The sequence below is a fragment of the Plodia interpunctella genome, chromosome Z (assembly GCF_027563975.2).
Source record: "Plodia interpunctella isolate USDA-ARS_2022_Savannah chromosome Z, ilPloInte3.2, whole genome shotgun sequence".
Classification (NCBI taxonomy): domain Eukaryota; kingdom Metazoa; phylum Arthropoda; class Insecta; order Lepidoptera; family Pyralidae; genus Plodia; species Plodia interpunctella.
Window position 1 is genome coordinate 12855179 of NC_071324.2, and position 23984 is coordinate 12879162.

Genomic DNA, 23984 nt, shown 5'->3' on the forward strand with positions numbered 1-23984 from the left:
TCTTGACTCTAGCTCCGAATCTCCAAAGATCTTGGTGATTTTATTGTGTTATTTTCATCTTGGAATTGGTGTAGGTGAACTTAAGTGAAATCTGAGAAGGTCCCAGGCGTAAAATCGGCGTTTTCGACTTCGAATCAGTATCTTGAAATGTTATTTCAGCAGAACGTACGCGTCGACGAACGTCTGCACGGCCAAAATCACTTAGGTCACTGATGGAAGTTTACGTTCCCATCCCTTTTCAATCCCACCTGCCATGCGCCACGACATTGATTGTTACCCCGTGCGCGCGCAGGGGTTGCAGCCCTCACTCAATTGCAATAAAATGTCAATTGAAAAATGCTTCTAGGGCCCTCTGTCTGCAGACATATTTTACATTGAGATGCTGAACTGCACTTGCAGCGTGTCTTTCTGTAGAAGTTAAACATTTTTTTATTTTGTAAATTAGACTTTCGGTAATATATTTTTATACATGCTAATTTTTAAAAATTATATTATCAGTAAATGAAGCTAAATTATACTAAATAAACCTAAATAGAACCATTTCATTTTTCAAAATATTCTTATGGCTCGTAAATTTGTCCGGGTCACTTCTTTTGTACCATGGATTTAATAAGTACTTCATTGTTCCGTACCTACTATTTCCACGGTACCTATAAGTTGTATTTTATCTGTATGATTTATTTTTACGTGAAAGAATACCGTGAGGAGATTTTATGACAATTTAAATAGAAAACAATATGTACAAGAGAAGTCCTATAGAAAATGAAACTATAATAAAACTTTTTAATGAATTAAAAAGTTTTATTATAGTTTTATTAAACCTAAGCCGGATGGAAAATTGTCTTAATACAAATTAAAAAATATATTGGCGGATTTTTGTCACTTGCTAAATGTAAATGCTTTTCAATCAATAAATGTCTGTCAACTTTTACATATAAAAATACATCGGTATAATAACAATCGGTTCATTAATAAAATTCAATAATTATAAATTAAGAAATGTTAAAATCTTCGCAACTGTTGAAACGGGTATGGAAACCTCAGAAAATATCCGTCAGGAACTATCCCTACCCGGTCCAGTTCAGCTATTTTCTGCGCAACCAGCCGCAAGTCCAGGCCACCACCATGCCCAACGGCCTCAGGGTGGTTTCACAGGAGAGGGAGACTTACAATTGTTGTGTCGGGTTATATTTCGACGCCGGCTCGAGATACGAGAGTCTTTTCGAGAACGGCATTGCTCATTTCTTTGAACATATCGCATTTAAAAGCACTCGAAGCAGGTCGAAGACGATCCTGGAAGACCTCATGTCCTGCACCGGCGCTCACTTCAGATCCTTCACCACCCGCGAAGTGGTCGGATATTATGCCGAATGCCTCACCCAAGACGTCCCTTGCATTGTGGATATTCTCTCTGACTGTATTTTCAACAATTGCCTCTGCGGAAATGAAATTGAAAACCAGAAAAAGATAGTATATGCAGAAATGTTGGACCACGACAATGACACTAACGCGTTGCTCGATGATTACCTACACGCCACCGCATTCCAAGGCACTCCCCTCGGGAGATCGGTTATGGGCTTCAGCAATAACTTGTACAATTTCTCTCCAACGACCATACATAATTATTTGACGAAATATTTTGATCCGACCAAAACAGTGTTCGCAGTGGTCGGCGGCGTGAAGCACGAACAGGTGGTCAGTCTAGCCAACGGGTACCTGTGCAAGTTCGAGCCTTGCAAGTTTGAAGATTTGGGAGGGTACCGGTACACGGGATCTGAAGTGCGTTTCAGAGACGACTCGGTTCCCGTGAGCACTGTTGCACTTGCTGTCGAAGGGCCCTGTTACTGCGACGTCCATGACTGCTTGGTGCTGGACGTGGCCGCCCACATGATCGGTGGGTGGGATCGCTCGCAATATGGCGGGTTAGACCACGCCGTCAATGTAGCTAAGAAGGCTTCCTATTCTGATGTCTGTGATTCTTACAACACATTTAGCTTAAAATATCGAGATGGTGGTTTGTGGGGAGTCAAGTTTATGGCGCCATCTTTGAAACTAGAAGACATGTTGTATTTCATTCAAAATGAGTTCATGTATTTGTGCACGATGGCTCCCGTGGGAGAAGTGGAGAGAGCTAGACGGCAGTTGAAGACAAAGATTCTGTCTCAGTTGGAGTCCAACCGTGGGATGTGTCACGACCTTGGGCGCTCGTTTCTGTACAGAGACGTATACTTGACGCTGGACGAGCTGATCGATAAGATTGACCGCATTATGGACAGCGACGTGCGAGAGGTGTGCTACCAGTACCTTTACGACAAGTGTCCCGTGGTCGCCGCCGTGGGCCCCAGCGAAGGTCTGCCGGAATACAACAGAATCAGGAGTGGAATGTATTGGCTGAGACTTTAGTTTTATAAAAGATTTACGATGATACAGGTTATTTTATTATCGCTATTACGAATATGAGCGGTCTGTTCTCTTTTTAGTAAAAACTACGGAAAATATGTTTGATTCTTGATTCTATTAACGTAAACAACAATGTGTTTTTTATAAAGACTAGCTGCGCCCCGGACTGCGCTCCCGTGGAAATTTACCCTGTGTTATTAATATTCTACAAGTGTCCAGGTAATATTCTACACGTGTACCAAATTTCATAACAATCGGTCCAGTAGATTTTGCGTGAAAGACTAACAAACATCCTCGCAAACTTACGCATTTGTAAGAATTACTAGGATTTTGTAAGTTTAAATATATTCACAATGTCCAAGCGATGTATTGACTAGGAAACGAACGAATCGCAGTATCTTCTTAATATCTCATTATGCACAAAGTTTGCCGGACGCGGCTTCTCAATATCGACAACACATAACATTCTCATAATCCAAATGAGGTAATATTTACCTCTAGACTGTACCAGGGTTACTACGTATTATTCCCATTTTTATTAGCCTATCGATATGTCCCACTGCTGGGCAAAGGCCTCCCCTTCTTTTACGGGGATTTTATCTCATTTGAGTTAACATAATTTAAAACAAAGAATAAAAACATAAAACAAGACAGACAACGTTACACATAAATAATAATAATTTATAATTATAAGAGATTGATAAATTTCATTGTAATTTTTTTCAATAACAAGTTTATTTGTTAGACAAATGTAAAAAAAATCTCGTCCATTAATATTCACTTCGCTACAACTTTTGAACGGCTGAACCGATTTTGATCAAACATATCTAAGAACCACCGCATAAAAATTAGCTATTAAATAAAAACAACACATCCAAATAGGTTCACCCGTTGATGAGCTACGGTGCCGCAGATTGAGAGACACTTTTAGCGGTCAAACTTGTAACATCCCTCATTTTGGGTTAAAAAGGACTTATGTGGTCAAGAAGAATATAATATTAGTGAAATGCCAATAAACTGAAACAATCTTGACGAGTAGCCAACCCTGAAACACAAGACGAGAGGCATAAGAGAAAACCAACCACAGACACATCACATTACAAATTTGACTCCTATTAGAGATAGACCAGTAATGAACACGATTTTGTTAATCATACATTTGAGTTACGTTAAAGCTTGTTGGATCGGGAAGATTCTCCCTCCAATGGTCGACCGTAACATAGTAGACGACGCTCTGCTGCCCCCAGTGCAACCACTTGGAAAGAAAATTAAGCACGCTGATTATCTCAGTAAACGTCCGTGGCACCTTACTCGTAAGCATTGTTGATATTTATTAGGTATCTCCTCGTATCGTTAGCCGCCGCCATATTTTAGAATGCGCCGATTTTTTTTGCCATATTATTGCAATAACCGCACTGGTATAATTAATTGTACTGAACTACAAACATATTACCTAGCAGGTATATATAGTATTTAATATTTTAGTTGAATTTCCAATATTTATATTTAGAAGCGCGCTCAAATTAACGTCATAATTTTTCACACTTTTAAAAAATTTAAGATCTAAGTTTTTTTTTTTAATCTGCTCTGCCGGCCAGTGCAGAAAACCATGAGTATAATTTTTTATTTTAATTCCAAGAACACACTAAGTAGACTAGGCACTCCGTATGCACACTATGTATTGGTAAAAATACCTAGTACAAAAATCCGAATGGTAGATTTTGAGTTTATCGCGTTCATACAAATAGACGCGATTGGATGGGACTTCTTTTTATAATGTACTTATGTAAGATATATTTTCCCCCCTCCCTCCAGTGGTATCTCGGCAAGAAAATTACGACCTATATATTACCTAATTGAAATCTCTATATCAATTTGACAACAAATAAATTTCTAATTCTAATTATTTATAGCTACTGGTGAAGTTTCGTGGCCGGGAACACTTTGCAAAAAGTGGGGTGGGGGCACCAGGCAATCTCCCATTGATATCCCCGAAATCAAAGCCATTCGAGATTTTGAGCAGGAATTTATCAAGTACGGCCCACTAGTTTTCACAAACTATGACGCGCCTATGTCGGCACATGCCTTCAATAATGGAAATACAGGTACATTTTTTTATAACCTAATGTGATTAAGAGCCACGTCCGACAACTTTGTCGCCTTACGTCACGTTGACGTCCGTTGACGGATCCACGTAGCAATGGGACAGCCTAAAAGCCGTGAACATTTTTGTTAGAAAGTATTTTTGTTTTCTATTGGACACAGTTGTCACGATTTACTAAATTGAAAACGGTCGCCACAAAAATCTGTGTGTCTCTCTTTCTCTTGTCGAGTTTGAATTCTGGTGTCAGATTTTATTCAAGCCGCCTAATGACGACCTCTGTGGCGCAGTGGTAAAGTTCTTGCAACTTGAACCGAGAGGTCCCGGTTTCGAACCCCGGTCGGGTCATGATGAAAAATGATATTTTTCTGATTGGCCCGGGTTTTGGATGTTTATCTATATATGTACCTATTTGTTATAAAATATAGCATCGTTGAGTTAGTATCCCATAACACAAATCTCGAACTTACTTTGGGGCTAGCTCAATCTGTGTGATTTGTCATATTATATTTATTTATATTTATTTAATGACATCTAACATGACTTAGGTTTAGCTACCGCGTCTATAAGTAACTAATCAATCACATATACAAGAGATCTTAAACAATTGACCAGCCGGCTTCCTCACGATTGGTTTTGTCAGTAATATTGTCACAGTTTATTAGGCACAGATGAAGCGGTCGTGGCGAAGTGGTAAGACAGCTAGGGTACACCACAGCTACGTATTTATCTCATTTCTATTAGCCTATCGATATGTCCCACTGCTGGGCAAAGGCCTCCCCTTCTTTTACGGGGATTTTATCTCATTTGAGTTAACATAATTTAAAACAAAGAATAAAACCATAAACCAAGTACCTACCCATACGTAATTAATAACTACCGGGCAGACAGACAACGTTACACATAAATAATAATTATTTATAATTATAAGAGATCATCATCAGCCCACCCTTATTCCACTGTGTGGGGTCGGTACAGCATGTCACTCTCCTTCACTTCTCCCTGTCTGATGTCTGCCCTACTTGACAATGAATACTGCTAATATTATAAATGCGAATGTTTGTATGTATGTTTGTTACTTTTTCACGCAAAATCCGATTATCATGAAATTTGGTACACAGGTAGAACATAACCTGGACTAATAGGGCATTTTTTCCCCGAAATTCCCACGGGAGCGAAGCCCCGAAAATAAATGAGAATTTGTATACAGTGCAGTTCATCCCGACTACTATTAACAACCTGGAGCCCACGGTGACGGGCGGGCCCCTGGACGCCGTGTACCGGCTGGAGCAGATACACTATCACTGGCCATCTGAACACGCCATCAACGGACACAAGTACCCACTTTTTTTAAAAATAATTTTTACTTTTGCTTGGCCCAAAGAAAATAAGTATGTGATATTTTTTATCATTTTTGGAGCATTGAACTCGATTAATATTCACTTTTTGATTTTTTGATTTAATATTGTTATATTTTTTATAATATTTTCTGATGATATTCTGCTACGAAACGACATTTTGCCAAATAATTATACGAAAGGGGGCTCTTTGCGACCAGGAGGGCATTTTGCGAAAGGGGTACCTACCTATTTTGCGACGAAGCGATATTTTTGTTCTCAATATTGTATTTAATAAAATTAATACACCTATTATAATTTTGTTGATTTTTATTTGTTTAGTCCAACACTCATGAAGGCTAGCTATGTAATAATATATGTAGTATATACTTTAATATCTTATGTCATTCGTAAAACAATGTAAAACAACATTAATATTCTAAACAATTTAAAAGTAACTTTAGCATGTTAATTTTTATGTCAACGTCATTCACTACACTTAATTGTTAGTTTCGCAAACTTCACAGATTCGGCGTATATTGCTGGTTTTTCATTGTGGTACAAAAAAGCTATCATATAAACGACGCAATGTACTGTCTGATCTGTCAGAATTCGGCGATAGACTGTAGCCGGCATGTTTCGAAACTTTTAGGCACATACTTCAGAAGAGTAGTAAGTAATGAGTTCTTGTTACATATAAAATATTGGATTTACTTAAATATCCAGGTACCCCATGGAGATCCACTTCGTGCACATTCGCCGAGAGCTAGACGTGGAAGCGGCACTTAAGGAAGTCGACGGATTGGCGATATTAGTTGTGTTTTGGAATGTAAGGAGTAAACTGTTTTCGTTCGCATAATTATACTCGTAGTAATTAAGAAAACAGTTGAAAATCAAAATAATTATTATTTGAACTTCATTCTCAACGACGTTTAAATGACCGATGATGGACTTCATGCACTCAATTTATGTTTTGCAGTTGGTCCTGGGCTGGGAGCAACCTGTGTTGAAGGATGAAGATATGCCTTACTTCGCCAACCTAAGCGTACCCGGTACACAGCTGAAAGACGTTATATTGAATATAGGGTAAATGAATAATTAGTTACCAGAAGTTTGGTTTCATCATCATATCGAGTGTGTTATTGCTAACACTGGTGTCAGATTTTATTCAAGTCGCCTAAAGGCATGACATGACTTTTACGACTACTTACCGCCATCTAGTGGCAGGTAGTCGCATACACACTAGTGAACTAAACTGTCAACCAGTGTGCAGGTTTCCTCACGATGTTTTCCTTCACCGGAAGCAAGTGGTGGTCATGAAAACTATATGAGTCAGATTGGCAGATAAACTCATATGGCACGAGTAGGATACGAACCTGGGACCTTTCGATCCACAGGCGGGCGTCTGAACCAATACACCACCACCGCTTCGAAGTTTGGTTTGTTTGTTGTCTTTGTGGGCATCTCAATGTCGTCTATTGCTGCGGCCAAACAATAGTGCTTGTGTTGTTGTGTTCCGCTTTGAAGAGTGAGAGAGGCAGTTAAATACAAATTGCTCTGGAAAAAGATTCTAGGCCACGAAGTCGGTAACGCGTGTGTGACACACCTCGTGTTTCAGCTGTTGATAGGCTGTCATGACCACTTGCCATCAGGTGGGCAGCATGCCTGTTTGCCTGTTAGATAGAATAGAAAATCAATTCAATATTAGTTTTTGAGGCACTCTTTGTAACCGTGTAAACACGGTGGTGTTCTGTGGCTCACCAGCCCAGAGTCTGTTTAGGGACCTCCAGGCTGTCCAGGGGAGGTCGCCACCTGATCAAAATATTGAGATATTATTCCTGCTGATGAGGGATAACATTGATTCCACGATTCCATTGCGTAAAGAGAGAGCACAAAGATTAATAATCCAAATGCTGCCACCAACATGTGGTGCAAACCTAAGATCTAGTTTCGATTGGTCCCCAGTTCTATCCATATCTAATTCTGCTGCAATAAAGACGATGTTCAAAAATTTTGTGCACTTTATATCACTGCGATTGTGATCCAGTAGTTAAGACTGGCCGCTAGTGCCATTTGAGTTTGTCTGACTCATGTTTAGTAGTTTTCATAGACCACCATACTTGCGAAGGAAAATTCGCGAGGAAACCTCTAGTTAATTTTTTCGCCTAGTATGTGAAATGGAGAAGGCAATGGCAAATAATTAAAATTGCGAAGTAAACCTTATGTGTATACCATTACACTTAATGACCACGAGTCCAGCAATGAGGAATATGGCTGTACTAAGCAGGCAGGATTTACATCACTGTCTGTTGTTACAGATCTCTGATCAGAACAAACCACAGGTCTTACTTCACCTATTCGGGGTCCCTCTCATCACCAGAGTGCCAAGAGTGCGTCACGTGGATTATATTTGAGACACCTTTGTTGGTGCCTGAGAATTTGGTAAGTAAAGCCGGCACGGATATAGGAACAATCAGTGAAATCCGGTCAAGTATGAGTTAGAAGTTTAGTTTTTTTTTTTATTCACGTCAGTTTAGTTGCTTTTATATATAGACTCGATAAGTGTGTAAACTTTGTTTTGTGAGTTACAACAAGGTACATTCTGGTATACATTTAAGCGATTTGAGCAAGTTCGTCATCCATATTAATATATAAACGAAAGTCTGTTTGTCTTTCTGTCTCTCTGTCTGTCGCGCTTTAACGGTTAAACTGCTGGGCCGATTTTGATGTAATTTCGAATATGTACAATTAGCAATTAGAAGTTAAACATAGGCCACCGCAACCTTGTGCTGTGTGGTCCTCTATAGAACCACTCCATATCCTCCTTACGGGCAAAAATAGCATTCCCAAGGGGGGTTGGCGTCAGACAGGCGGCGGGAAATGATATAACTATAAACTTTGTTTTATTCCAGTATCGTGCTTTTGGATTTCTGGGGGTCCAAAGGAACAACTACAGAAGTACTCAAGAACTCAATAAACACAGAATCTTCCGTACAGTAAACAAGGCGATCATGACGCCTCTACTCGCCGATACGTTCGCCGATATCGGCACGGTCTTGACTCAAATTGTCAAGTCGTATACTGGGTATAATTTTTCATTTGAATGGTATCAATATAATTATTGTATGCACTTGCGAAACAGCTCTGAGCATTGACAACGTAAACCGATCAAACTTTTGGATAATTACAAGAATTGAATTTGAGTAGGTTGTAATAATCCAGCCCAAAAGGTTACTGGGCTATATAGGTACACTAGCGTCACCGTCTATTTTCAATTTCTTAGTGAAAAATAACAAAATATTTTAACAGATACGCTAAACTATAGATAAACAAGTCTTATAGATTTCTACTCGCGCGCTGAGCCCTTTCTAAATCTATGGTTTTCTATAATACAATGTGGTTACAGTTATGATTGAGAGGCTTAAAAAGATGGATTGTCTGTATCTATACCGGGTTATTGGTATCTAATTCATAACCTCCTAAAGACTACTTGGGTAAATTAAACCAAGCAACTTTTATTCTACGACTTTTCGTGTTTCGTAGTTTTTTCATTAAAAAAAAACAATCTAATTTGCGATTCTACACATCTTAACTCTATGTAATAGCCAAGCAACACGAGACAGTACAATAGCGTTATGCAGCGGAATCGAACATAGAGTTAATATTTTATAGAAACGACATTAAAACTAAAAAGAGGATAATGTTTATATTTATTACGTTTAGACAAAAGTCGTAGAACAAAAGATGTTAGTCTTCATCTACCTTACGCGCCTTTGGAAGGTTATGCGTTTGATACCAGTAGCCCTGTAGTATATGTAAGGTATTTGTTGCAGTAAAGCGTACAACTGGAGCGGGCGGGTCGCCAAAGCTGCTTTTATGGCATTCAAACCAGGTCATGACATTTTGGGACGTCAAGAGAGTGGAAGACAGCCGATTTTTGACAGGAAGGATATAGGAGATAGCGAGGAGGATTATCCAAATATTAAAGTGGACACTGGACTGGATGACTTGGAATTTAAACCAGGCATTGAGGATACAGACAAAGATGATTTCTTGAATAATGACGAACCCGAAAATGGTAAGATAAATGGTGGAGAGCCTTCGAGCAAAGATTCTCACGAGGACGCTGATGACCTACACATGATGGACTTCGATAACCTTGTACGACATGCCAAGAGTAGTAAATAAGCCGTTATATCTACATATAATATAGGTACATTACCTGACATTAGCCTTGATTGTTTAAGGGCGTTTGTCCACCACCGCTGTCACCGTGTACGTCACCGAGAACGAGATGACTGCGTCGAAGTATCTGTACATTTACTTAGCCGCGTGTCCACCGCACATCCATCACCCGAGCGCCGTCGTCCCGGCCGCCGAAATTTCGAGTACTCGGCGTGACCGCTAGAACGTGGCCGAGATGATGAATCCATTTGAACGTTTGTTGCTTGTTTGCTTGTTTGTTGTATATATCATTCGCAGAACATTGAGGATAATGTCTGGATGGTATAGCACAGTTAAGTTTTAAAATAAAGATTTGTGTGCATGTAATTAACATTCCGCGAACACATTGTGACACATAAAATTAAATAAACATAAAATTGATTATTATGATTAATTTCTGTGAGATTAATTCCTTTCTGGCTTAAAATTTACCGAAAGATCTTGAAAATAAACACTTATAGAAACAAAACTATTTCTACAAAAATTTAATTTTTGCCACATGTTTTTATTGTCTTCAGTCTTCAGAAGACTGAAGACAATATGTTGTTGCATTCAGTGCTGTGAACCGTTCAGGAGTTCCGTCGTGGGGAGCCGATCTTGGGTGCACCATCAGATCATGTTTATCATAAGCGTTGTCACAGAAACCACTTGGGAAGGACAAGTGGAAGTTTATTATATTTACAAATTTAATTTGCAAGATATGATTGCAGACAGACAAACATCGGGAAGCTGAAACTAAATAAAAGTTTGTAATAATATTATTATGTGGTTGAGTATGTATCAGAAAACTTTATTATAATTTCGTAAGTTTATGTAAGACTAAATGTTACCCGGGGCTTCGCTCCCGTGGGAATTTATAGATAGCCTATAGAAATCACCTTGCTGATGGTGAAATAATCTTTGAAATCGATTCGGTAGTTTCGGAGATTACCCGCCTCAAACATACATACTCACAGACGCTTACCTCTTTATAATAATAGTACCTATAGATATAATGATCACGGAATAAAGAAAACTGTATTTTTAATCCTATTTATTATTCAAATTAAAAAGTAAACATTGGCTTAAAAGTGTAATTGATCAATTTCAATGACGTATTTCATAATCAAGTCAATTTAAAGAATACTTCTGATTGCGTTTTTAGAAGTTCTCTTTAATATTAATGTGGATAGTTTTAGAAGCAGGTACATCAATTATTTGTAACTTCTAAAACACCAGTAACTGATATATTTTTATAAACATTTTTAAGACAAAAAAATCTTGTAGTTAACAAAATATTCCTAAAACAGGCCCGGGCGGCGGAAAAACGAAATATAATACAATGCCCCATTGCTCCGTCGCGCAACGTTGCGACTACGCAGTACGTTGTGGCTCCGTTGTTTTCCCCCTCTCCCGCACCCTGCGCACTCTCACGCTGTTAAATGTTTTTATTCAATAGCCCTTTGGCTAACTGTTTAATTGGACGGCTATTGGAAATGTGGGTTGCGACATATCTGTTGTGGTAATTTCTAGAATTTACAAAAGGTTGCGCTCGGAACATGGACATACCCAGATATAAGACAGCTTAGTCTTTTATTTCAATCTCAGCGTGGGAGAGTTTGTTCAGGAAACAATATAGCTATAATTTGTATATAAAACGGTTGAGAGATTATGTAATAATAATGTTATTGGAAATGTATATTGAAATATTATGTTCACTGCTTGCTTTTCATTTGATATCCACTTTCTTATAGTAAAAACTGCCGATTAAACTGTCCCAACAGTTGTAGATCTATCACGAATGCTTTAGGTGTCTAAGTATCAGCAACATTAACATGAGAAACTTCGATGGTTCGTATATTTATTTACCTATTTGACAAGATTTTAAATTTGTTATTTTTCTTGTTTCTGTGTAGGTGGACGCTTGGTGTCTTCAGATTTTAATGTTTGCTTCAGTTTTTTTATCTGTTTTCTCTGTTTATTGTAGAAGAAGCCTTCCTCTCGAGCCGTGGCGTACCAGCCCATGTTACCTCCAGACTCCTTGACGGTCCCGCTCGCCCCTTCCTTCCCTAAACTGGTCCCTGGCCCAGGGCCCACTGGCCCTACCGGACCAACGGTATAGCCTCTTCGAAAAACCTTCCAACGAGAGCAAACTTCCAGAAGATTCATGATTTTTTGCATGGACACAGAATTTGTATTGGTTCTGATGATGACAAAGAAAGTATCTAGTCTCGGGGTTACATGGTTGTTTTATTTTAATTCATCTTAATTTTGATCCATTTAATCTGCTAAAATGTAGCTATTGTGATGTTGCAAAAGTCGTTTCGACGTTAAAACGACAATGACACTTTAAACCATAAAGGTAGGAGGGAAAATGATAGAAGACTGATCTTGTGGTTTATTAGAAAATGAAACAACAAATAGATAACACTCAACGGCCCACACTAAGCTCTGAAGTTTCGGACCTGCGACTGGACCGTGCGATAGATACAAATACAGCAGAGAGCGAAGTGCATATTATTTCTCTTCTCATTATCGAGTTAAAGAGAGCTAACCAATCACATTGCGTGTGGTTGTCTTTGCGTCACAAAGGCGCACTGTGATTGGTTACCTGCGTCTCACTGCGATGCCTTTAGGTGGCGTGTGGTTCTGAGAATAGAGGACCACTCGACATCCTCGCGCGGATGTCGTACGAATTAGGGACACAGGGCGTAAGGAGGGTTGACGTCTAGCACGCGGATTGTAAAATCACAGTCGAATCTTCAAAATTTCAAAGTTAATTTTTTACGCTGTGCCCCGGGCTTCGCGGCGACACAGCCCCGAACGCAACCGGGAACGTGCTGATATGAGAGAGAGGCTTTAGAAGACTTGAATTTAATCTGACTTTAGTTTTAGTTATGAAATAAATAAAATATAACAAATTGTGCGTACACTTGGGAATATAAAGGTGTTTCTATATTTTGTTTATAAAACTATTCTTATATAATATCACACAAATGGAAAGTGATCGTTTTATAAATGAATAGGTATTCATTATTACGCTTTGTCCGTTGTGACTTAGACCTATGGTGTAAATTGTGGTATTAATTCGCTCTTAATTATTTGTGACGTAATGTATTTTTCTACTATTTACCTTTGCTTTATTGTGTTTTGTGCTAACATAAGATGGACGTAAGATATGTTTTAATTATTTCAATTAATAGATATTTAATTTTCTTTCACATCTTAGAAGAAGTGTCAGATGCTTTTAGGAGACTTGATTAAAATCTGACATCAGTCGATAGCAAGGAGTCAGGTCGAGTTGACGAAGTCATTTTATTAGTACAATCTTTATACAGCTAGTATACGCCCATGAATCTAATACCATGGGTATTCGATATTCTTATAGTGCAAGTGGTCTACAGATGGTAAGTTATCACTGCTGCCCAGGTACACCAGGGGCGTCACCGTCAAGTTTCCGACTATCCTCTTGAAGTCTTGGAATATTGCTGCAACATGTTGATTCCGCAGTTGGGTTGCACATGGCTAGAAGCTAATTTAAACACGTTCGGCGGCGATTGACTGTGTGGTGGTGATATATGATATCAAATGTGATGTTTTCAGATCCTGCGACTACCTGGTCCACGGCGCTAACACATCAATAGCAGATCAATTGGAGAGGAAAGTCAGGATACTATGTGCGGTCATAAAGACGGATTTGGAAGCTAAAAGATTAGCTGCCATAGACGATACGTGGGGAAAAAGATGTAATAAATTGGCCTATTACTCTACAACTGTTGGTAATTGATTATTATTATAACACATCCCACTATTGGGCAAAAGCCTCCCCTCTCGTGGAAAGTCCACGTGTTCCTTTCTTTGGTCTTCTCCATCCAATGTCTGTCGAATGCCCTAAGCTCATCCGAGCATCTAGCTCTAGGCCTAGCTCACTTTCTGTACCAGTCAGTTGGAATCCAGGTTATAAGAATGTTAGCCACATTCTTATAACCTGGATTCCACTCTCAGTACTCGTGTGGAGACCCGGAGTAGACAATATCTCGCCTTCTTCTTCTTGGCCATGGACTGGTCAAAAACTTCTATGGTCAAGACTTCTGCTAGGCAGGATACGTAGAAGAAGTTGGACCTGAAGAGACAGACAGACGTTGCGGGAGGACTTTTTTTTTCTAATATGTAAGAATACGACGACCTCGGTGGCGAAGTGGTAAAGTGCTTGCCTCTGAACCGAGAGGTCCCGGGTTCGATCCCCGGTCGGGTCATGATGGAAAATGATCTTTTTCTGATTGGCCCGGTCTTGGATGTTTATCTATATATGTATTTGTCATAAAATATAGTATCGTTGAGTTAGTATCCCGTAACACAAGTCTCGAACTTACTTTGGGGCTAGCTCAATCGGTGTGATTTGTCCTAATATATTTATTTATTTATTTATTTTAATACATTTATTTGTTTCAGTTTGTGTATTAATTGGTCGTGGTATTAATTTCTGCGGTGAGTTATGTGATTAAATGTTAAACCGTTTTTGTATATTATAGAGCACATTCACAGGTACCTCTTATTGAAAGTAGAACAGTCTACTATGATTTATTATTAACAAGGAAATCGTAATTATTTTGAACCTCCGACAACAGAAGGAATTGCAAGTCTAACGTGTCTGTAAATCTGTATGTCTTTCTGTGCTATCGTAGCATCCGAATGGCTGAAGGGATTTTGATCTATAAAGGGAAGCAAATCACCTATAAATAAGAATTCTTCACCTATAAAGGAGATATTATTCGTAAATGTATGTTCACCCGATTGGAAATCGTCAGCTCTTTTCTAGCGCATGAGATGATGGCAGAAACTTTCAACTTTCCGAGTAGGGGGTTTTTAAATTTAAATTTTAATTTTTCACTGTTTTAGCATAAACCTACTACTTTCAGCTGACTAGAAGAGATGGCTTTAGCGATAAGTCCGCTTTTTGTGCCCTTGATTTGTATTGGGTGATAAAAACAAACTCCTTAACAGCGGACTGATAGTTTTCAATCGTCTGAACTCACATTTTCCCGTTCATTTTTTAGATTTCTTCTTCTACTTCTTTGCACAGTAAAAAATGAGGCGTATATTCGCATTGAAATTAATGAAAACAAAGGACGGGTCCACAGCGATAATTTTTTAAAGTTTTAACGAATAATTTTTTTACAGGAAACAAACGTCATGATGTATGGCAAATGGAAGAAGACCAGAAACACAGCTTAAGCATATACGAACACCATTCTCCTAATTATGATTGGTATCTGTTGATTAATTCTGAAGGGTATGTAACTGTGGCGTGTGATCTCACCTAGAATAGGATTACTCTCTCCAACTTCTCCCGTGGATGAAGTACGAGACGAGGGACACGTGACCTTGGCAGCTAACGCAGCGACAGCAATCGCTTGATGTAAAATCGCAGCCGAATATTCCCGAGATCAGAGTAAAAAGTAAACCTAGTATTTAGAGGTTTGTTCAGGTGAATTTTTAATATATAACTGTTTATTTAGATTAAAATGTTAATAAATAACTTCATTTGGAATTGTGTCAGTTATCTATACTATTATTATAAAGACGTAAGCGTTTGTGAGTTTGTGTGTTTGAGGCGGGTAATCTCCGAAACTACCGAACCGATTTCGAAAATTCTTTCACCATTAGAAAGGTAAATTATCGAAGATTGCTATAGGCTATATATTTTATCTCAAAATTGCCACGGGAGAGAAGCCCCGGCTAATATCTAGTTTTATAATAAAGACCTGCTCCAGCTATCTATTATGGTGTTAGGATCTCACGTGGATTATTTGATAACATAGGTAGATTGCTGAATAATTTTGGTATACACACGAGATAGATAATAGAAAAAATATCTATGCACACGACAGTATTTTCAGTTCCTTTTGTTGTAAACCATTTTATTTTACTTTCAGCTACATAATAGTGGAGAATATGAGATACATGTTGGCGAAATTCAATCCTGACGATAATATATATTTTATGTCTAATGTCAGTCAGGTAAATAAACTAATAGCATATTTTTTACAGTTAACGGAGAGATAATAATACATCATTGACAGCAAAACGGAATTTTAGTGTAATATTTTAGTAGTAGAATTATGTATAGTACACACGTTTAATGAGATGGATGAGAAGAGATGAGGGAATAAGATTAGGGAACTCGTCAACGGTGTACACGCATGAAGTAGATTTATCTCGAAGAAGAAAAAGTTTATGCCGAACGTTTTTTTTTTGTTATGAATTGAATGAAAAATACGACAGTAAAATTTTGTATTTTATTTTTAATGAAAACAACTATTACGCCGCTATATTCACATGTGTCATTATCTATACTATTATTATAAAGAGGTAAGCGACTTTGTATGTTTGAGGCGAAAAATCTCCGAAACTACCGAACCGATTTCAAAAATTCTTTCAACATTAGAATGGTACATTATCCAAGAATGCTATAAGCTATATTTTATTTCAAAATTCCCACGGGAGCGAGGCACCGGGCAACATCTAGTATAGAACATATAGTTAGGAACAGACAGACGCAAGAAACATGTTTTGTACTAGCGATGTAGTGAATAACTCTTTATAGACTTAGTTATTGCGGCAGATTGTAATACTTATAACTTTTTTCTTAATAGCGTCAAGGATTGAACATAATTTTAAGCCGAAAAGCACTAGACACTTTCGCGCACGCTGATATCCGTTCATTGTGCCAAGTGGGCGAAAACACTCTAATGGCTAGAGGTAAGTGAATAGAAATCTAAGCTATGATTTAGAAATAGTAACTGCCGTCATACAGTATGTGAGAATGTCGCCAGGTATTATATACAAACAATTAGCATGTATTGACCATGAGGAAACAGCGAGACTTTTTCAGCTTAGCGAGGTGAGGTGAGGCGTCGCTGCTGTTGAACAAAATTTAGTAGTTATTTCGAAAGTGCTTGCCTCTGAACCGAGAGGTCCCGGGTTCAATGCCCGGTCGGGTCATGATGGAAAATGATATTTTTCTGATTGGCCCGGGTCTTGGATGTTTATCTATATATGCTAGCTCAATCTGTGTGATTGGTCCTAATATATTTATAATTATTTATTTATATTTGTCATTCAGTCATATATATATCTATTTTTTATTAATACTCGGTCACAAAATTATATGTTTCTGTACCTATAGGAACTCGATAACGATTTACTTTATGTGTACTTTTTTTGTTATGTTTCTGGGAAAAATATAGATATAAAATAATAATCATGCGTTTTTGCCGTGAAAAATGGTAGGCAATTTTTCACGTCATATTATTATATATATATATATATATATATATATATATATAATTTTTTAGAAGCATTTGTTCTCTTTGGTAAACAGCATTTAATTTAGAATATGACGAGAAAAAGTGCCTATATTCATTAAATGATTTGATTATAATGCGAAGTCTTTCTGTCAGTCTATTTCGCTTTCACACCTAAACCGCAGGAGTGACCTGACTTTGATGCGATTTGGTATGCAAGTAGTTAAAGACCACCCAGTAACATAAGCAATTTTGTCAAAAATCAACCCTTAAAATACTATAATAGGGGGTGAAAGTTTGTATAAAAATTTATGAGTTCTATAAATTAGAAATCTGGCTACACAATTGGCATTAATTTAATCACAGGAAAATATGCTACACAAATTAATCACACGAATATAATTCTACGCTGACTAAGTCGCGGCTAATAATTCTGAACCAGCTTGCAGGGAGAGTTCAGAACTTTCTAAATGACTTTAATATGTGTTTCAGCAAAATGCTTCTCTGCCATTGGGCTGATCACTGGCGACTCCCGAGACTCCTGGGGCCGGCATACGATCCTGCCGCGCAATCCCTACATCCTCTCATATCCTGAGAAACACAAGAAATTCTGGCTGTGCGACCGGTCCTTTGTAAAGTTAGATGCTGGTCAAACCGTTCTTTTTGACGCCGAGGTGAGATGCCCCACATCAGTTTCATACCTTGCTTATATATATAAAACTCTTGCGTTACTGTGTGTCCTTGGAACATACACACCAAGTTTCAGCTTTCTACGCCCAGTAGTTTCGGCTGTACGTTGTCTGTCAGTAAGTCACAAGTTTGGTGTGTATGTTCCAAGGACAGTGTAGGGGAGCACTAAGAAGGGATTTTCTCAAATTCCCACGGGAAACGGATTTTTACTCACATACGAAGTTGTGGGCAAAAGCTAATATATTATAAAACAAGCAACAACAGCCACGTTTGTCTGTTCGTCTGTTGCGATAAATTCAAAAACTCCTGCACGGATTTTTCTGCAGTTTTTAACAGTATACAGTGGTTTTTTGAGGAAGGTTTAGGTCTGTTATATAAACTGTTATATTATATTATTTAATAGACATGTGCCGGTAGTGTTATATAAATTGGTAGCCACCGAAACTTCATTAGCGTGTGTGCGATCACTTCATGTCAGATACCTTTAGGCGACTTGAATAAAATCTGACACTAGTATTAGTAATAACACGCTAGCAACAATACTAAGAGGGCACAAGTCAGTGTTACTTAAAAATAAATCTGAGTGTACATTTAGTTGTGTGAACAATATGTTACAATAATATTGCATTTCTCGCTTGATTGATGACGTCATAAATGGTATGCGAGCGAATGTCTGACAACGCTGACAATTCAGAGCCAGGTCCCATTGCTGCGTTACGTTTTGTGCCGTGCTGTTGTTCTCTGTTGTTTTCTGTGTGATTTAACATTAGGAGCCACGCCTCATTGTTCTGTCGTGCTCCTTTGCGACGACGCTCGTAGTGGCTTCGTTGTTTTCTATACGTGCAATCAATCAGTGATTCAGACGTCAACCTAGTCGCCTACCAAGAAATATGCATACCTATTATGAAAATATGCATACCTGTTATGGAAATATCCATACCTGTTATGGAAATATGCATACCTGTATTACCTACTATGGAACTATGGATATAATTTATATATATATATTTTTCCTTTCAGCCGAATACCTGTTTTTCAAATTTTGCTGTTTCCTTCGACTACGCTAGTTCGCATATTGTTTACGTACTCGATTTTCTCATATACCAGCTGAGACCTTACGGAATCAACTATAATTTTGAACTGCCAAATATACTTAAAGTAGGCACAGAGTGCCCAAAAAGGTTAATTAAAGGACATGCTTGCGAAGATCACGGTGGTGGCAATAAATTTGAAGAAGATAAGGTTAATACGTTTTTAAATTTTTGACACAAACATTAAATTTTTACAAAAATTGTACAAAAATTGTCGCCAGAGAACAATACTGCATTCAACACACGTATAAAAATCATTCCCATGCGTGCATGAGGAGGTCCCTCGTCAGGTGCCGATCCAGGGTGCTTGTGCATATCATTATAATGCATTGTCATCCAAACGAAAAGTGTACTAAGTATACAGAATTTCACCGCAATCAGTTGAAGATATCTGCTTAAAAATTGAGGAAGATTCCACCGCAACTTTTATAGCATGACATTCATTCATAGTTATATAAAAACTTACATAAACTACCAATCAATTTCCATATAGTTGAAAAACATAATCATTACATATCAGACCTAGCCAACCTTGTGTAGCCAAGGGCTGTGAGTGAAATCACAGTCGAATCTTTAAAATTTTGACGCAAAACCGCGGCGTCACAGCCTCGGAAGGAACTGCAAACGCGAAGATTACAGACGTACCTTCTTAAATACGTAGATTAGATATAGACTTATTAGTAACAGACGCTAATAGTGAACCATTTACAGAAATCCGCACAGATAATGATTCCAAAGGTGAAACAACAGAAACAAAATAAGAAACAGCCGCAACAGCAGGAAACTCACACGTATCAGAAGGTAACCCAACCAAATGAAAATGACGACGACCCAGATGAAAGAGACTCTGAAGAAGAGGACAGAGATGATAATGAACTCACTATTTCCGTTTAATTATTGAATATTCGTCAAATCATTGGGTTTACAATACTTGTCTTGGTATTCTTTAATACACAGATCAAAATAAAGAGAAAGACGTCACCTGTTTGAGTTTTGTTTAATTAAATACTATAAAATCTTACATAAAAATGTAATATACTTCACATTTCATACATATATACATACTTCTAAGGCTCAGTTGCCCCGTCGTCAAATTTGACGATGATTAACTGACAGTATGGCGTAGTTTGCGTTTAAAATCAACGTCGAATTTGGCGTTGCAACTCACCTTAATTAGAAAACTTATACTCCTTTTCAAATTTTTAAGTAAATAAGTATATATTGGGTCAAATCACACAGATTGAGTTAGCCCCAAAATTAAGTTCGAGACTTGTGTTATGATCCCATAACTCTGACTAACTCAACGATACTATATTTTATAACAAATACATACATATATAGATAAACATCCAAGACCCGGGCCAATCAGAAAAAAATCATTTTCCATTATGACCCGACCGGGGATCGAACCCGGGACCTCTCGGTTCAGTGGCAAGAACTTTACCACTGCGCCACCGAGGTCGTCAATGTAAGTAATCCAAAATAAAATGTAAAAGAAAAAAAATAATTTAGTTGGTTAGTTTGTGTTTGTGTGCTTGCTTGTCTTTCCGAAACATGGTAAGACTGGAAATAGTACTCTCAAATACTATTTCATCCAAAATCAAAATCAAAATCAAATCATTTATTCAGAAATTAGGCCTTCACAGGCACTTTTTCACGTCATAATCTAAATTAAATGATGTTTACCAAAGCTACAAACTACTAGCATTTCGGAACGACCACTGCTGAGAAGAAATGCCGAAAGAAACTCATTCAAACAGTGTTGGTCCCTATTATGCCAGAAGGGCTTACCATTTTTTAAATATAAAATTAAATGTACCTGTTATCATCCATTTTAATCGGTACTTACTTAATCTCTTCTTGAGGCGCTGAAAGGTAAGTGAATATCTTACTAATACGAGTATTATAGATGCGAAAGTTTATGAGGATATATGAGTTTATTGCTCTTTCACACAAAATCTACAGAACATGTTATGAAATTTAGTACACGGGTAGAATGCAACCTGGAATAACACATAGGGTATTTTTTATCTCAAAATTCCCACGGGAGCGAAGCCTCGAAGCGCAGCTAGTAAGTTATATAGATCAAACCTGTGAGCATACCTCAAAAAATATAAGAAAGAGGGGTCGTGAAGTAAATTACTTCCGATTTCGCTCGGGTAAAATAAACAGGTGAAAACCGTATAAAAATCCTCGCGACCAAATTACCGGCGACCCATTCTTGTTCCACCTCGTACCACCACCTCTTGTTCGTAGGTAAATAACATGCTCATTTCCTTGTCCTTTCCGTCTTTATAGTATGACTAGTTTCTACACGCGGCTTAGCTCGCAAGAACTTCCCACCGGAACTACAGTTCCGGTTTTTTAAAGTACACTTTTTGCAGGAATAAAAAGTAGTGTAGGCTCTTCTCCATATTCTTCAATATGTATGAGAAATTTGAAGAAGATTGATTGAGTACATAAAGCGTGAAGAGTTGACAAATTAACTTTTGCATTTTTAATATTAAATCGGAAGTTGGGATATTAAATAATGACAATATTCGATAAATCTTTTGCATGTAATTATCAGCTGATAATTCTTTGATTGACGAGCGTTTATGTGTAACGCTCGAAGAACCGAATTAATTGTTCTAAGTTAGGTATAATCATATTTTTTTAATTGCCACGAATAATATATGTACCTACCCGTCGGAATAGAATACTTTACGAATATTCTTTTCTGTAGTAACGTTCGTCTTTATCTCAAGTCATGAACAAATCAAGTTTATTAAAAAATAATACCTATAACAACATTTAGTTTTATTATTTTTAAATAAACTTGATTTAAAATTAAAACTTGTTATACTTATCTCAAGTCAATACTACCTTTATTTCACAACGGAAAGGTATGTATGAACTTCGTAACACGCAAGGTCAATAATTTTGTAGTATTATGAATCCCAGCAGTTATTAAACCTGCTGAGATACTTCAAAAATTGTACTTAATTTATCACCAACCCATTAACGATTGATACTTATTACAGTATTAACCTGCTTCGGCACTCTGGGGTATATATTGCTCAGACAAAACGAAACCATAGCGCGTTTCATTAATGATCAGCGCCATCTATTGAGACGCTTGGTAGTAGTGTGTCTGGAGGAATAATTTTCACGATGTGGAACCCCGTTACATTCTACCAATATTTGTTAATTGATGATGTAAAGTGAAGAGAAATAACTTCGCCTGAAAAATAAAAATAGCAAACATACTTACGATGATCAAATTCAAATGTCCTTTTTTTAAGTTAATCATTTGCAGGCACACTACTGTTACGTGTTTTAATAATAATTTGCATTATATGTATATGGTTTAATGTAAACGTTAAACGTAATCCACTTAATTGGGAAACACTTTAACCTATTTACCATTTTATAATACGCAATTATTGATAAATAGTTTGTAGGTAATTCAGGAAGTCTTTTATTCTTTGTCGTCCGAATTTTGAAACAGTCGCTTATCTTTTCCGGTGTCATTCGCAGTTGTGACGCTGAGAAGCCTGTGATCAGAGTAAAAAAAACATACCTTAAAATTTTGAAAGCTCTGCTGTGATTTTTCATTCTTGAGAATAATGTTGTTGCCTAAATGCTAACAGGGCATTGTGTTCCTTGTTCGCCTTGTACGACATCCACGGGAAAATATTGAGTGGTCCTATTATAGAGCGGAACCACACGCAAATTACCATATTATATTGATATGTTGCGTATTTTGGAAAGAAAATAGTTTAGCTTTGTCAAAATATATTAAAATAGTAAAAATATTTTGTCTGTACATTTAGTATTTTTGACTGAAATGGATAGAGGGACACTTAAAAACAAAACGTGTTGCACTCCGGGAGTGCCGGCAGAAGTGAAAACTTGAATATTAACGTTGTGCATTTTAGACGCCTTACGAATTTTCGATCAGGGTCACGTGTCCCGACGCGAGTTTAACATTTTTTTACCCATCACAAAAAGTATAGAAAGTCAAAAAACGTTTCTTATTTTTTGTCTGTAAGTCGATAGTCGGCTGTGCTGTGTTATGTAAGTTATTTACATTACAGTTTCTAATAATATAATATTAATACCTGGTTACCTTTTCAGCTTTGATTTTCGAATTTTCCGTTATTAAGTTCCTATAAAATTAGGCACATTTTAGCATAACATGTAAATGTGTTTTGTTTAGCCGCCGAATAAAGATATTCTTTCTTTCAAACATCTGTGTATCTCGAACCATCGCTCTGTCAAGCTGTGTGCGTGATGCATTACTATTGGAACAGTCTTCGTTTTGAATTACACAAGTTTCGCTTCTTTTAAAACCCAGGAAAGGTATAAGGTATAAGGAATATAAGGAATGAGTAAACTCCTTACATATTATAAAACAAAGTACTCTACTGCGTGTGTCTGTCTGTTCGCGATAAACTCAAAAACTACTGCACGGATGGATTTACATGCGGTTTTCACCAATAGATAGTGTGATTCCTGAGGAAGGTTTAGGGGTATAATTTATTATATCTTTACCCGAGCGAAGCCGATATGGGCCGCTAGTATATATAGGTTTGTATTTTATTTATATTATTTACTAAATTTTTACCGCGGTCTCGCTCGCGTAAATTTCCCACGGGAACAGTTATTCTTTTGCAATGAAATGTACTTACTCTACGAGTCTGTCCTTCACTGTTCAAATATAGTTTTCAATACTTTCAATCTTCTTTGGTTTTCTTTGGAGATTGGTTGAGTAGGATGAAGAGGCAACAAACAAACAAACTTACTTTCGCATTTACAATATTTCTAGTATGTATTGTACTATATAAGGATGTAATTCTAAATTGTATTTACG

General features: G+C 37.5%; 3 protein-coding genes across 4 annotated transcripts; all 3 read left to right on the top strand.

The window, feature by feature from the left end:
- Positions 1–881: 881 nt before the first annotated feature.
- On the top strand, positions 882–2429 carry LOC128683284 (cytochrome b-c1 complex subunit 1, mitochondrial-like). The gene has a single exon (XM_053768734.1). It carries the CDS (start codon positions 1000–1002, stop codon positions 2401–2403), a length of 1404 nt encoding a protein of 467 aa, XP_053624709.1. The 5' UTR covers positions 882–999; the 3' UTR covers positions 2404–2429.
- A 2743-nt stretch (positions 2430–5172) lies between these two features.
- LOC128683242 (putative carbonic anhydrase 3) lies at positions 5173–10080 on the top strand. The gene is made up of 7 exons (XM_064437031.1): positions 5173–5194; positions 5712–5838; positions 6565–6667; positions 6818–6924; positions 8157–8280; positions 8751–8923; positions 9672–10080. Exons 1-7 carry the CDS (start codon positions 5173–5175, stop codon positions 10024–10026), a joined length of 1011 nt encoding a protein of 336 aa, XP_064293101.1. The 3' UTR covers positions 10027–10080.
- Positions 10081–13078: 2998 nt separating this feature from the next.
- LOC128683010 (glycoprotein-N-acetylgalactosamine 3-beta-galactosyltransferase 1-like) lies at positions 13079–20360 on the top strand. Of its 2 annotated transcripts, none has more exons than XM_053768140.2 (9): positions 13079–13212; positions 13645–13787; positions 14494–14529; positions 15223–15334; positions 15978–16062; positions 16698–16803; positions 17841–18022; positions 19059–19280; positions 19841–20360. In XM_053768140.2, exons 1-9 carry the CDS (start codon positions 13154–13156, stop codon positions 20021–20023), a joined length of 1128 nt encoding a protein of 375 aa, XP_053624115.1. In that variant the 5' UTR covers positions 13079–13153; the 3' UTR covers positions 20024–20360. The 2 variants fall into 2 exon arrangements, with proteins under 2 accessions (XP_053624115.1, XP_053624114.1); XM_053768139.2 differs by having other exon boundaries at positions 13645–13820; positions 19841–20316.
- Positions 20361–23984: the final 3624 nt, after the last annotated feature.

Excerpts from the sequence above, each read along its gene's own strand:
- LOC128683284 (XM_053768734.1), top strand. The coding sequence starts at position 1,000 with ATGTTAAAATCTTCGCAACTGTTGAAACGGGTATGGAAACCTCAGAAA.
- LOC128683242 (XM_064437031.1), top strand. The coding sequence starts at position 5,173 with ATGAAGCGGTCGTGGCGAAGTG. Across the intron at positions 6,668-6,817 it reads TATTAGTTGTGTTTTGGAAT|TTGGTCCTGGGCTGGGAGCA; the intron begins GTAAGGAGTAAA and ends TATGTTTTGCAG. Across the intron at positions 8,281-8,750 it reads TGTTGGTGCCTGAGAATTTG|TATCGTGCTTTTGGATTTCT; the intron begins GTAAGTAAAGCC and ends GTTTTATTCCAG.
- LOC128683010 (XM_053768139.2), top strand. The coding sequence starts at position 13,154 with ATGTATTTTTCTACTATTTACCTTTGCTTTATTGTGTTTTGTGCTAAC. Across the intron at positions 16,804-17,840 it reads AAACACTCTAATGGCTAGAG|CAAAATGCTTCTCTGCCATT; the intron begins GTAAGTGAATAG and ends TATGTGTTTCAG. Across the intron at positions 18,023-19,058 it reads CCGTTCTTTTTGACGCCGAG|CCGAATACCTGTTTTTCAAA; the intron begins GTGAGATGCCCC and ends TTTTCCTTTCAG.